The following is a 15,392-nucleotide window of genomic DNA, read 5'->3' as shown; positions in this document are numbered from 1 at the left end:
GGATAGGGGATCCAATGTAGCATTTTGGCTAAATTAAACTTAATTTTCCTTTAATTAAGTTAATTAAACTTATTAATTTTTTAATGAAATCAATTGAATTTAATTAATCATTTTAATTTTGATCAAATTAACTTTCAAACTTAATTTTATTTTGGTTTAAGTTGTTAATTAAATTAATAAGGCCCATTAAAAGTTCAATTAAGGTTCTAAACTTAATTATTTTGCGAGTCTGCTCCAATACTCAATATATTTCTTCAATTTAGTCCTAAATTGTCATTTTTTTGTTCAATTAGGCTCTCCATTGATGCAAATTGAGTTCCCAACCTTTTCCATTTGGTCCTCATGGTGCCATGTTTGACTAAATCTTTCCATTCATATTTGATTATAGATTCCACTCAAATTGTATGTTTTGGATTAAAAAAAATATATGTTTTGTAAGGAATTTAAAGTTTTGATTGAGAAAATTTTTGAGAAGGCCCTGAATTATAAGATCCAAATTATCCATGATATTATTGCTCCTATATTGTTAAAATTATCCAAAAAAAAAATTGTATCTATCATCTACTGAGAAATACACAATCAACCCTTGTCTTAAGGTTTTTGCCTTTACAATCATCAAAAAGAGGGCCTATTTCTCTTCTTTTGTTTGTGGATCTAGTAGAGAATTATGTGAAAATTGAGAGATATGTCAGTTCCCTTATTATTATTATTATTATTATTATTATTATTATTACGTTAATTTATAGCTTAAATTAAATTGATGAGTTAACTCGCTGATCCTGTTAAATGTTATTTGTGTTTCTTTCAATTTTCCGAGAAGACCATCATTGAGCTTGTGGCTTTTGAAGAAGCCCAGAATCTCAGGAGTGGTCAGCTTCTCGCTCAGAACCTCAATGACAGCGGAGAGAATTGATCCTCCAATGAACTCCACAGCCATGATGGGATCTTTGCAGAGAATTGGAAGGAAGCAGAAGCAGAGAATTGTAGAGAAGAACATAATAAGATGTTCAACGAATGGAAAAGGAAAGAAAAAACCATGTTCTTAATATAAAATATATTTTTGTCCAAAAAAAAAGAGAGAGTTTTGAATAAAGATTTATTCTCCACAATTTAAATTATTAGAATTCCTACAAATATTTAGCTTAATTACAACAAAATTAAATAGAAATAAGTTTTTAAAATTGAAGTGCGACGCCGGAGATACCATACTTTCTATATATATGTCTAGGGCAATATACAATAGTAAAGGTGGAGATTACCACATAAGAATATGACTACAATATTTCCTATATAATTACATTCTATAATACGCCCTCTCAAGCTGAGGGTGGAGGATCAACCCGAAGTTTGAATCTGAAAGCAGTAAATGAAGCAGCAGGAAGTGGCTTAGTGAAGACATCGGCAAGTTGATCCTGAGAGGAAATAAAACGAATCTGAATCTCCTTCTTCGCAACTCTATTTCGGACAAAATGATAATCAATCTCAATATGTTTTGTGCGAGCATGAAATATAGGGTTTGCGGACAAATACGTGGCACCAAGGTTGTCACACCAGATAATAGGGGCAGAAAGAGTCGGAATCTGAAGATCCGTTAACAAGTATTGAAGTCAGATAACTTCAGTCGTGTCATCGGCTAAGGCTTTGTACTCAGCTTCCGTCGAAGAACGAGCAACAGTGCGTTGCTTACTCGATTTCCACGAAATTGGCGTCTGACCAAAGAACACAAGATAACCACCTGTAGACTTTCTATCCTCAATACTACCTGCCCAATCTGCATCTGTAAAACCGTGTAAAGCAAAAGAAGAGCTGCGAGTAATATGTAAACCATGTGAAGTCGTACCACGGAGATAACGCAAGATGCGTTTCACGGTAGCCCAATGGGATTTTGTAGGAGCTTGCATAAATTGACAGACCCGGTTAACAGCAAAGAAAATATCCGGGCGTGTGAAAGTGAGATATTGGAGAGCACCAACAAGTTGCCGAAAATGAGTAGCATCAGAAAAAAATAAGTGGCTCATGCGAGGGAGGAGAAGTTACCCGACTGAAGGAAGTAGCAGATATGGCTGCCGTGGTGGTGATCAGCGCTGTCTTGGGCTGTCTTGGACGAAGAACCATGGGGTGTTTAGGAGCAGCTGGACATGGAGTAGCAGCACCTGTACCTGGAATGTGCTCAAGAGGATAAGAGGAGAGATCAACACAAAGTTGCAGACCAGGAGGTGAAGCCGGGGAGGTGCTGGGTTGTGCCGCTACTGAATCCTGCAATTCAGAACCTGTTCCTGCACAATAATCATTGGAAAGACAAGCATGTGGTGATAGTATGGCTGTGTGGGGTGGTGAGGTAGGGTCGGCTGAATCAACGGGCAGGGGAGCAAGCTGGGGGATTGCGGCAAGGGGCAAAGGTGGGTTGTGTGTTTTGTCGAGTTGGGAAGGAAGAGGCTGAAAACAGGAAGGGGGTTGCAGTGATGGAAGATAGGTGGGTGGAGTGGGGGGAACCGGGGGTGTTGTTACATGTTCAGACTTTTTGAAAGGAAAGACACATTCATGAAAACGAACATGACGGGAGACATAGACACGACCAGACTCTAAATCAAGACACCAATAACCAAGATGAGACGAGCTATAGCCTAAAAACACACAAGGAGAAGATCGAAAATCTAATTTATGAGCATGATATGGACGTAAAAATGGAAAACAAAGACACCCAAAAGTGCGTAGAAAGTTATAATTAGGAGTGAGATGAAACATACACACAAAAGGAGATTTATTTTGAAGAACATGAGTGGGCATGCGATTAATAAGATATACCGATGATTCCATAGCATAGTTCCAAAAACGCAATGGGGCATTACACTAGCCTAAAAGGGTTAGGCCAGTTTCGACAATATATCTATGACGACGTTCAACTATGCCATTTTGTTCATGAGTATGAGGACAAATTAATCGATGATGAATACCAATTGTTTGAAAGAATTTATTTAATTTGTGATATTCACCACCCCAATTAGTTTGAACAGATTTAATTTTAAAAGAAAACTAACGCTGGACAAGTGTCTGAAAACGTTGAAACGTGGAAAATACATCAGATTTCGCAACAAGCGGATAATACCAGATATATTTAGTGTGCGCATCAACAAAGATAACAAAATAACAAAAACCATCAGAAGAAAACATTGGAGCAGGGCCCCAAACATCACTAAAAATTAATTCAAGTGGGGTAGAAGTTTTGTGACCCATCGGTCGTAATGACAAACGGGATGACTTGCTTAATGGACATGCTTGACATTGAGTAAGAGATCGTCTAGACATACAAATAATTTTATTATCAGAAACTAACAAATTTAGAATGCGAGGAGTTGGATGACCTAAACGACGATGCCACAAGTCGGCAGTCACGAAGACCAAAAGCTTGAGGAACTGACGTAGCCGAGGACTCGGAGAGAACATAAAGACCATCATGACTCCGACCAGAAAGAAGAACTTCCTTGGTGACGAGATCCTTCACATAAAATACAGAATCGTAAAATTCAAAATAAACATGATTATCACGACAAAATTTCTGAATAGATAACAACGGTTTGGTAATGTGAGGCACACAAAGAACATTAGTTAATGTAAACAAGCGTTTGGGGGAATATAAAGTAGTATGTCCAACATGGGATATGTCAAGGGCCTTACCATCACCAACATGCAAGAAATCATTACCAAGATAAGGAGCAGAATCAGTTAGAGTTGTAAGGTCAGGCGTCACATGTTGATTCGCGCCGGTGTCGGGAAACCAAGTCGTTGCAGCAATCATTCGCAACAGCAAGGTGAGCAGAGGGCTTCTGTGTGCTGCTGCGAAACTGAGAGCATTGTAGAGCTGAATGGCTAGGATTGGAACATAATTGGCGGCGTACATGTCTAGACCACTGCCCCTGATTTGGTCGGAAATCTGCAGCAGAGGTGCGCTTGTTCTGTCACTGATTTTGCCTCCAATCTACAGCGGAGTGACCTCTGTTTTGGGCCTGAAATCGGTGTTGTTGGAACGCCAATTACCCCTAGAACGTCCCCTGTTTCGGCTGTTATTAGTCATGGCATAATAAGCAGAATTCGGAGGTGTTGGCAGCAATGGTGGCTGCTGCGGTAGAGAAGAAGAAGAAAGCAGAGGTGAAGAGGATGAACCGACAGCCATGGAGTGAAAGGAATTCTTGTGCAGAAACTCATGTGTAAGGAGATGATTATGAAGATCAGCATACGATAGCGGTTCAACCTTGGTTATGAGACTAGTTACCAAGTCTTTGAACTCACCGCGAAGTCCACGAAACACATAGAGATTGAAATCTTCAAGGGACATTGGGCGACCAGCAGCAGCCAATTCGTCAAATAACGATTTGGCTTGCTGCATATACATACTAACTGATGCATCACCTTGCCGAAGGTCTTGAAAGGAGCCATGTAGTTACATGATCCGGGAATTAGATGGAGAGGCAAGTGCCTTCTCAAGCGTGCGCCAAACACAATGTGAAGTAGAACAATCTACTACAAGATGCAGCACATCCATGGAAAGAGAGGAGAGTAGAGCACTCAAAATAAGTTGATCTTGTTGCTTCCAACGAAGAAAAGAAGGGCTGATGGCAGAGGAAGAACCAGCCGAAGCATCAATCATATGAGATGGGGGACACGACAAGGAGCCGTCAACAAAGTGAAAAACACCTTGACCAAGGAGATATGGCTTCATCTACATTCTCCAATAAAGATAGTTTGTGTTCGTAAGTTTCAACGACACAACATGATGGGTGTTTGATAGAGGAACCATTGTTGTAGATTGTGTTCCCATGAGAGGCAAAGGAATGGCAGAATCATGAGAAGAAAAATCAGACACATGTGGAAGTTGTTCTCGGCCAGCAGCAGGAAAAGGGCTGGCCGGTGATGGTGCAGCACCGGTGGAGGGAGAGATGGCAACGGCGGCAGCAGGAGGAGAATCCATGGGGGAGAAAATTAGGGCCGGCTGCAAAAGGAGAAAAGAGTTTTGACGGCCAAAGGCTCTGATACCAAGTTGAGAATAATTAGGAGGCTTAACCTAATAGGTTAGCCAACCCTTTCTATATATATGTGTAGGGCAATATACAATAGTAAAGGTGGAGATTACCACATAAGAATATGACTACAATATTTCCTATATAATTACATTCTATAATAAACTTATAGTCCACTAAATAAAATACTCAATAATAATTAAATCAAACCCAACAAATAATGCTTAATTAATAGATCTCAACTAAAAATTCAAATATATTAAATTAAAACATAAGTTAAAGCCCAATATCTTAATGATTTGAGCTACTCTCTATCATTTATGATCATATGAAAGCGTAAACGGTGTTTCAAGTCGATATCCCCATCATTTTTTTGTCATTGTTGGAAACAAAAAGAGGTGCATATGTTTTTGTTAGGCAAAATAAAAATAAAAATAAAACATATTTCCTACCCTAAAATAAGATAAAGAAGGTTGCACCTTCAGTCTTTTAACCTTTAACAAGAAGTGAAAAGAAATGGTAGAAGCAGACACCAAAATTATCCAAAATGCTATATTTGATCCCGGTCCAAGCAACAGATCCAGAGCTATGACAGAGATCTTGTCAACTTCTTTTGCCCTCCTTCTCTTACTTTTCTAGCTATTTTTTCCTACTTCTTTCTACAGGCTTCAGATTCTTATATTGTACAGAGAATTTGCTAGTTTTTGAACAGTTCATAAGCCTCGATCCATTTTGCGAATTTTCAAGGTGATGTTGTTATAATTTCAAAAAACTATTTGCATGCACACAGTTATAGAAAATTTATCTATCACCGATCATTAAAGAATCTTTTTATCTCTTTCTAAAAACATTTAACCATTTAATTTATAAATACACAAAACATGTTTAAAAACCAACTTTCTCACCCTAAATTCATATAAGAATCATGGTTTAATTAAATTGAATTGAAAGACAATATTTAAAAAGATATTTATATAAGAATCCCAATTATTTAAATTCTTAACCAAACATCCGTTTTGTTATTCACATACTTCCTCTCTTTTGTTTTAGAAAAATAAATCTTTTATTAGAAGCATGGTTTTTTAAATAAAAAGTTTTTGAAAAGAAAATTATAATTAAAAAATAAAAATTTAAGTCTTGATAATTTTTATGTGACTTTATGAAAAATAAAAAATAATCAATTTGACAAAAATATATAATAAAATTAAATTTAAAAATAAATATTTAATTCTTGTTGAATATTCTTGAAACATTTTTTTTTTAAATTACATCTTATGTTCATATATAGTTTAGTCGTAAAGTAATTGCTAATCATATTTGAAAAGTATAGTATAATCAAATAATTTTAAAAATATTATTGTAATTATTTTTTAAAAATAATTTTATATTAAAATATCAAAAAAATAAAACAATAAAAAAAAATGTGAAAGGGTAACAAAATCAAGTGATCACATGCATGGGCTTTGCAAAATGAGCAACCATGTATGACCTTTAAAACAAATATCGGGGCATGCTCAGGCTTGGAAGGAAGGCCTCCACTGAACCGTAGAAAAGGGCTTTCAGTGAAAAAATGAACTCTTATTACGCTTGTCTAAGCCTAATACAACTCATCCAAGAAGTTGATGCAATGTTTCAAAGCTTGGATTCCATGTGCTGATGCAATATTTCAACTTACCTTTATTCATTTGATTTGGCTTTGGTCTTTTACGCTTTGAAAATAAATGAAAGGTGAAGAAGTCTTCAAATATGTGTGACAAATTCAACCTAACCCTGCAACTGCGTGTATTTTTGTTTGTTTTTTGTGTTTTAAAAGCACTTTTAAAAAAATTTAAATTTTTTTATTTACTTTAAATTAATATGTTTTTAATGTTTTTATATCATTTTGATGCTTTGATATGAAAAATAATTTTAAAAAAAATACAAACATTAAAGAGAAAGAGGCTAGAATTCTCTTCAATTGATTTGCATTATTGTTCTTGCATTAACCTAAATACAAAGGGCTTATATATAAGTTAAGCTTACAATACTATTATACTCTCAATAAATAAAATAAGATAAATATATTATTTAACATGAACCTGATGACTGCAGGTGTCCAGTTTTTTATTTTATGGTTTAGTTTGGAACCAATGGTTGATATGTGTGGTAAATATTTATATTACATATAATTTTTATTTTTTATTGTTATTTTTGTGTTTTTAATATTTTATGTTATTGGATTCAACTCTTGTCATTGAAGATAAATCTTCTGTAAATAGTTTTTTGAAATTATAACATCATCTTGAGAAATTGCATGATGGATCGAGGTTTATGAGCCGTTCAAAAACTAGACTCAAATTCTTTGTACAATATACGAATCTGAAGCTCTAGAATGTATATTAGAAAGTAGTAGGAAAAAATAGCTAGAAAAGTAAGAGAAGGAAGGCAAAAGAAATGGACAAGATCTTTGTAATAGCTCTGGATCTGTTGCTTGGACCAGGGATTAAATATAACATTGTGGATAATCATGATGTCTGCTTCCACCTTTTCTTTTCGCTTCTTCTTGAAAATTTATTTTTTGCCTACCAAAAACATATTCACCTCTTTTTGTTTCCACCAAAAATTAAAAAAAATAATAATAAAAAAATAGTGGGGATACTAACTGAAACATGCATTTATATGATCATAAATGATAAATGGTAGTCCAAATCATTAAGAGAATGAGTTTTATCTTATGTTTTAATTTAATTTATTTGAACTTTTAGTTGAAATATATTAATTAGATATTATTTGTTTGGTTTAATTTAATTATTGTTAGGTATTTTATTTAGTAGACTATTAACTTAATTGCTTGTTTTAGTTATGGTTTTAGTATTTGATAAGCTTTTTCTTCTCTTTTGTTGGCTTCCCTTTCTTCTCTCTTCTTTAACTTTAAATCTCTTTTGTCTCCTAACAAATTTGGTATTAGGGCATTGTTCTTGGTAGCATTAGAGTTGTTTTCTTAATAGATGGTAGTCAAATTTTGTATTAGAGCATGGGTACAAAACTAGTTACATGGTATGGTCAAACCGTCTCCTGTAACAAAATTAAGGGTGTACTTGGAAACTTGGTGCAAATCGTGTTCCCTTAAATTTTAAAATTGTTTTATTTTTGCTTAAAATGAAATTTTTTTAATGTTTTCAGATCGTTTTGATGTGCTGATGTCAAAAATAATTTTTTAAAAAATAAAAAAACTTTTATTTTAATGCATTTCTAAAAAAAATATATTTGAAATTGTCATCTCTAACATAATTCCAAACATATTCTAAGGGTGCGACTATTTCCTAGAAAATGATTTCTAGGAAACTACTTTTCAAACTTTCCTGTGTTTGTTTACCATTAGAAAAGTTGGTCAACAAAAACCACTTTCCTGTCAAAGGAAAATTTAGCTTGATTTCCAAGAAAGTATTTTCCTTTTATTTTGAACAGAAAACACTTTTCAAAAGTTGTGAAAATTTTTAAAATATCATATTATTTGTTGATTATGTCAAATTTGATCCTCAAACTTTTAATTACTATATATTTTGTTTGAATCCTTCTTTTTTTTCATATTCATCCCTTAAAATTTGATTTAATTTGATTTTTATATTAACTTTGGTCCTTATTTTTATGATTGTTATTTACTTTTCTCTTATTATTTTTTAAATTAAAATTTTTTTATCTATCAAATTTAGTCCTTATTCTTTTGATTGTTACTTATTTTATTTAAAATATTTTATGAAATTGTAATTATTATTATTTTAATTTTATCACCTTTTAATTTTTTTTATCCGATAGATTCGATATCTATTATTTTTTATTATTATTTATTTTATTTGAGATAATTTATAAAATTAAACTTTTTTCAATTCCATTCTCATTCAATTTTTTAATTTATAAAATTTATTTTTTATTATTTTAATAAACTTGAAAAAAATAAAACATTAACAAGCTATTTTCCAACTCATTTTTTCATAATATAACCAAATACTAGAAAATATTTATCAATTTACTTTCTATAACACTACCAAATATAAAAAATAATTTACTTAAAAAAAAACCATATTTTAAAAAGAAACTATTTTTCTGCCAACAAACTTGGCCTTAGTAAACTAAGTAAACGACAACGTCTGATATCCCTATATCGGAAATGGGTCAGCCATTCTCTTGGCACGTACTCGAGATTAGGACAATCCCGGATAATCAGTTCGCGAAGAGAGGTGAGGTGCTGAAGCCCCATTACAGATTTCAGATTTATTAGACCTGATATTTGAAGAGATACAAGGGAGGAGGGCAGCTTCTCTCCTGGCACGGATTCGAGCTTAGGAGAACCACAGATATGTAATTTACGAAGAGAGGTGAGGTGCTGAAACCCTTTATATTCCAGATCTTCCAAATCCCATATTTCAAGGTCTTCAAGGGAGGAGGGAAGTGTGCCTTTTTGAAGGGACTCAAGCTTGAGGCTCCTCCGTATCTTCATTTTGCGAAGAGAGGTGAGCTGCCGAAGCTCCTTGTAGTCCCGGTCTTGCTGATTCCATAACTGAAGGAATTCAAGGGAGGAAGGCAGCCCCTGCAATGATTCAAGTTTAGGACAACTCCCGATCTTCAAATTGTGAAGAGAGGTGAGGTGATTAAGCCCAATGTAGTCCAGAGATTCCAGTTTACAGAGATAAAGGCATTCAAGGGAGGAGGGCAGCGCCTGTTCTGGTATGTGCTCAAGTTTAGGGTAACTCTCAATACTCAAATTTCTAAGAGAGGTGAGGTGATGAAGCCCCTGGTATTCAAGGGAGGAGGGCAGCACCTGTTCTGATATGATCTCAAGTTTAGGGCAACTATCGATCTTCAATGTGTCAAGAGAGGTGAGGTGATGAAGCCCCATGTAGTCTAGAGATTCTAGATTTCTGAGATAAAGGTATTCAAGGGAGGAGGGAAGCGCCTGCTCTGATATGGACTTAAGCTTGGGGCAACCCTCGATACTCAATCTCTGAAGAGATGTGAGGTGATGAAGCTCGTTATAGTCCAGAGATTTTAGGTTTTCCAGACGATTGATATCAAGGGTTGTAAGAGTAGAGGGCAACGTCTCCTCGTCAAAAGACTCCACATCGTTCCCAGTAAACATGAAGCGTGAAAGAGAAGGGAGTGCTTGCAAACCACATACCTTGAGTTTGATACAATCCACAATCCAAAGTGTGTTTAAATTGGAGGGTAAACCTCCTTCAGGAAACGAATCAACTTCTGGAAGTGAGATCAATTGCAAATTCTGTAGGGAAGGGAGGAGGGAATGCATGTTTTCCGGCAACGACTTCAAATTTGAGCAACCCTCTAACACAAGCCTTGTCAAATCTGGGGCAGCTAGTCCTCCTTTGCGGAAAGACACCAAATTCGGACAGTGACTGATTGTCAGATGATAGAGAGCAAGGACAGGTCTCTCGCCTATACAAAGGGATTCCAGATTGAGACAATGTTCAATGGTAAGTGTGGATACCTGGGGTAAAAGGTCTAGCTGGCAGCACTTAAATGAACTACATCTCTCGATTTTGATACAAGTGAAAGAAGAGGGATCCAAACGACTCATTTGCTCCATGCCCTTCAGCTGGGGATCTTGTCTAAAATGTAGGCACGGCGTGGGTGGTTGATCTGATAACCCAAATATACGTCTTTCATCGCCCTCAGATACATTGATTACGCCGAGCATGGGTGCCTCTGGAATTGAAACCACAAGCTTTGGACATTCTCGAATAGAAAGCTTCAATAAACATGGAAGGTGACTAGGCAAGGCATTTGTTAACTTGGGGCAATGTCTTATTCGGAGCTCTGCAAGATGAGGGAAAGCACCAGCTACATCTGTTTTCCATTCCTGCCAGTTTCGCATCCCCTCAAACTTTAATATTTTGAGGGATTTAAATGGCTTCTCAATCGAAGGGTCACTTCCATAGAACTCAGAACTAACTGCCACGACATCATCAAATCCTTCAATATGGAGCTCTTCAAGAGATGGCAGCTGCCCCACTGGTGGTAAGAGGATGCAGTTCTTACATCCATAAAGAAACAACACTACCATATTTGAGAAAGAAGAGTTTCCAAGCCAGCCTGGAAACGTTGTACCCCCGTAACCATTAATGGCAAGCTGTTTCAAATTTTCAGAAGGCTCCAATATCTCAAGTACATCTCTCTCGTGTGGTGTGTCATCCGTACTGCCATCCCACGTCAACCCCAACTCCTCAATCTTCTTCTTACCCTTCAAATTGGCATCCAAAGCATCTTGAGCATTTGCAACATCTCTGAGATTCCGAATAGAAAGTTTTTTCCTTATATGTGAGAGCTTCCCCAACTCTTTCATGCTAGACCCGCTATCTTTTCCCACGATGTAAGATTCCAAAATTCGAAGCTTCGTGAGTTTTCCTATTTTTGGTGGCATCTCTTTCAAATTTGTCCCTTCAATATCAAGATGTTGTAAGTCGACCAAGTTGGAAAGGTTGGATGGCAACTCCATGAGATGTCGGCACTCCTTTAACAATAAGCTTTGCAAATAGTACAAGGTGCACACACTATCAGGTAAACTTTCAATGGCGGTGCAAGAAAGGTCCAAGTGCCGCAAATGTTTCAACTTGCCAATGGAATTGAGCAACTGAGAAGAAATATCTTTTAGATGAAATAAAGATAGCTTTCGCAAGCGCTTAAGATTTGGCAAGATGTCATTCAGTGCCTCACTATCAGCTTTCCTAAAAAAATGCAGTGGAAACAAAGCGCGCAAATGTTGGACTCCATGAATGCTACGAAATATCCGAAGTCCTCTGTCATATGCTTTCACTGAAGTGATTGATAAATAACGAGTCCTTTCTAGAAGCGTGCATGAATGTTCACCCTCCAACCCAGAGCCCGATTCATTAATACCAAGCTTAAAGCAAAATTCTCCTGACACGTATTCAGCTAAATCACTTATGATGTCATGCATGCTGAAATGTGATGGAGCATAAAGTGATTGCTGGAAAAGTGACCTGGAGACAAGATCATCAAAGTATTTTTCACCTATTTCTTCCATCTCCTCAACGCCTCTGGGCTGGAATAAAAAACCATGTGCCATCCATTCAGTGATTAATCCATCCTTCTTGAATACGTAACCCTTGGGAAATATTGCACAATAAGCAAAACAACGTTTCAGGTGTGAAGGGAGATAATAATAGCTCAAAGTCAGAGCTGGAGGGATGTTTTCATTCGACGAACCCCACAAACTGCTATTGGATATCTTCTCCCATTGCTTGACATCTCCTATGGAGTGCAAAAGACCCCCAAGCGTTTTCGCTGCCAGCGGTAAACCTTTGCACTTTCTCGCTATTTCTCTGCCACATGCTTTCAATTGTAAGACTGCTCCAGAATTTACACCACTAAATGCATCCCTTGCAAACAATTTCCAGCAATCTTCATCGCTTATTACATCCAAGCGGTGAGAGGGGATGACTGTTTGCGTGACTTTTGCTACATCTTCATTCCGTGTTGTCACGACAATCTTACTTCCGTGCTCCACATACCGCAAAGGTAGCAGTAGTTTATCCCATTCATTGTACTTGATGTTCCACGCGTCATCTAGAACAAGTAGAAGTTTCTTCCCTTTCACTGCCTCCATTAGAGATTCATCTGGTTCTTTGGTGCGGCAAGTACTTGCGTTGATCTTATCAAGAATATCCTTAATAATCCTGGCAACATCAAATTGTTGGGAAGCCCAGACCCAGGCTTTGAGTTTAAAGCACTGATCTACCCTTTCGTCGTTGTAGATAAGCTGAGCAAGAGTGGTTTTACCAATCCCGCCCATGCCCACAATAGGAACCACAACTAAATTTGAGCCATCTGTCTTGTGTTGTGTCAACAAGCACTCCATTATGGCTTCCTTATCAGCGTCCCTTCCATATACATCAGGTTCATTAACCAGTGGAGTTGTTTTCTCTGACAGTGGTCTCCATCCACCAGTACATTCTATGTGGCGCAGATCACCCTTGTGTTTAAGTAAACGTTCAAGCTTCTCAAGGATCTTTTGTAACTCTGCTTCCATCTCTTTCATCCTTCTATTTGCTGGATTTAGAAATGGAAAAAGATCCTTTACCTGCAATGGTGGACTAAATATGTGAGATAGAATTCAGGAAAACATTATAATCTTATAATATCAAAACATAAACATTAAGATTTTTACATCTAGTGAATTAATAAGTTAATGCCATTAAATTGTTGATGCTAACTTAATGTAATTAAGCAGTGAAAGTCAAGTTTTAAAAAGATATTGATTCAATGCCATTAGTGATTTTCATAGCCCTTACTATATAATATTATTTTTATATATATAATGAAATTAATTTTTTTTCTAAAATAAAAATGGAAAAATAATTTTATTTTCAAAAATAATTGTTTAGCAATTAAAAAGTAAAGTATTTATTTTTCATATTTAAAATAAAGATATGAGCCTTTCATGTATAAAACATCATTCCAATTTCTAATTGTGCTAACAAAAAATCAATGCATAATTCTTGGTGATTATTATATATAATTACTAAGAAATTTAATATTTATAATAATGGGTTTTGAATCTCGTAAGTCCTAACTATTCATCACTAAAAATATTGAAAGACAATTCAATTTTATATCCCTTATATTTTCATAAAAAAGTAAGAGTCATTCATGTTCTCATAAAAATATATATAATTTAATTGACAAAATTTATATAAATAATTCAGATTTTAAAAATATAGCATTTTGGATTTAAAAAAAAAAAACAAACAAATAGAGGGATCAATACAAACATTTTATGAGGAAGCAAGGTCTATAGGTGCAAGAACTTATGCTTACCCAATTGCTGTCAGGTCGAGGGGCATCAGTGTCCTTGGATCGTAGATATTCATAATCAATCTCCTCCGATATGTCCTCAGCTTCATAGACAGCGTGTTTAACATCATTAAGCCACTTCTTCACAGCACGATTTGTAATCTGCTTCTCCTCCGCATCGTCGAGTAGTCCGTTGACAGTATTCAGTGTTTCATTCAGCTTTTCCAGAAGACCATCATCGAGTTTGTGGCTTTGGAAGAAGCCCAGAACCTCACGAGAGGCCAACCTGTCGACCAGAACCTCAATGAGAGCAGAGAGAATTGATCCTCCGATCAACTCCAGAGACATGGTGGATTTTTGCAGAAGGGGTGAGGGTGGGAATATGTGAGAGAAGGAGTTGTGGAAAGCAGGAGCCTTGGTGGATTTTTGCGAAAGGGTGAGAGAGTGATTATGTGAGAGAGAATGATAAGCCAAATAGAAAACTCGAGGAAGCCGGCTTCGAGTGTGTTTGTCCTTGACGCAGTGTATGCGTTTTCTCTCAATGTATAGAAATGATGGGCCCACCATGTGCCCAAGGTTGGAACTTGGATATGAAAAAGTTTTTTTTCTGCTTTTTACATGCTGGATCACAGGTTAAACCTTCTTGATCTGCTAAAAAAAACATTCAAAAATTATCTTTGCATCCTTTGTCTTTCTCCTATCATTCATTACAATTGTTTGTCTTTCTTCAAACAATACAATTGCCCAGAAAATTCTGGTTTTACTGTCAACATGATCCAATAGCAATGAATGAGTCTATTTTATTAAAAATTCAGATTTGTAATTGCCCGTAGTAAATTAGTCGACCTATCAGGTCAACCTGAAACAACCCGATAAAATACTAGTAGAGACCATTTTCTTCAAATGTATTTTTTTCTCCTACCTAGAAACCTGTTTTTTTATACTTTTTTTATTTGGTGACCCATTTCAAAGTTTACTATATAAATACTAAAAGAATGTTTTATTTTTATAATGTGATATTTTGAAGCCCTTTAATATATATACTTTATGTTCTTCGAAAAAAAAATTATATTTTTTCAAATGTGGGATAAAAAACCTTTTTGGTTTAAATACTTCAATTTAAAAGAATAAGATAGTATCCTTTCAATGTAGAATAAATTTTTTTTTGAAATAATCTTTTAAACTTAATTGCTTACAAAATATATAGCCTATATCCATATAGATTTTTTTTTTTCATATAAAATATTAAAACCTCATTTTTTAAAAAAACTTTTCCTGATTGACCCGAGTCAACCCATGTAAACTCGGACCTAGCCCCTTAGTCGGGTTAACCCTTAGGCTGGGTTTGATAGCTATGATTGTCATGAGAATATAACTTTTAAAATGCAATTAAAAAGAAATAAAGTGATGTAAACGGTTAAAAAATCAAATAAATAAATAAAACCTTCTTTCTTTTATTTTGTTAAAGGCCTCTTTTATTTTTATTTTTTTTTTTGTTATGTGTTTAGAGATAAATTTATGGACACTAAGATCAATATTTTTTTATTCTTGAAATACAACTCATCAAAA

At 35.5% G+C, this 15,392-nt stretch overlaps 1 protein-coding gene across 1 annotated transcript; it reads right to left on the bottom strand.

Moving 5' to 3' along the window:
- Positions 1 to 9,044: 9,044 nt before the first annotated feature.
- Positions 9,045 to 14,405, bottom strand: LOC118032448 (putative disease resistance RPP13-like protein 1). Its single transcript, XM_035037162.2, has 2 exons — positions 13,848 to 14,405; positions 9,045 to 13,110 (listed from the first exon to the last, which is right to left on the bottom strand). Exons 1-2 carry the CDS (start codon positions 14,388 to 14,390, stop codon positions 9,091 to 9,093), a joined length of 4,563 nt encoding a protein of 1,520 aa, XP_034893053.2. The 5' UTR covers positions 14,391 to 14,405; the 3' UTR covers positions 9,045 to 9,090.
- Between the last annotated feature and the right edge of the window lie 987 nt (positions 14,406 to 15,392).

Source organism: Populus alba, chromosome 17 (genome assembly GCF_005239225.2).
Source record: "Populus alba chromosome 17, ASM523922v2, whole genome shotgun sequence".
NCBI classification, from domain to species: Eukaryota; Viridiplantae; Streptophyta; class Magnoliopsida; order Malpighiales; family Salicaceae; genus Populus; species Populus alba.
This window is presented reverse-complemented; position numbering and strand designations above follow the sequence as displayed.

What these genes read in the sequence shown, in the direction of transcription:
- LOC118032448 (XM_035037162.2), bottom strand. Translation starts at nt 14,390, where the DNA reads ATGGTGGGCCCATCATTTCTATACATTGAGAGAAAACGCATACACTGC. An exon ending in CTCGACCTGACAGCAATTGG is followed by an intron (nt 13,111 to 13,847) that starts GTAAGCATAAGT and finishes CCACCATTGCAG; the next exon opens with GTAAAGGATCTTTTTCCATT.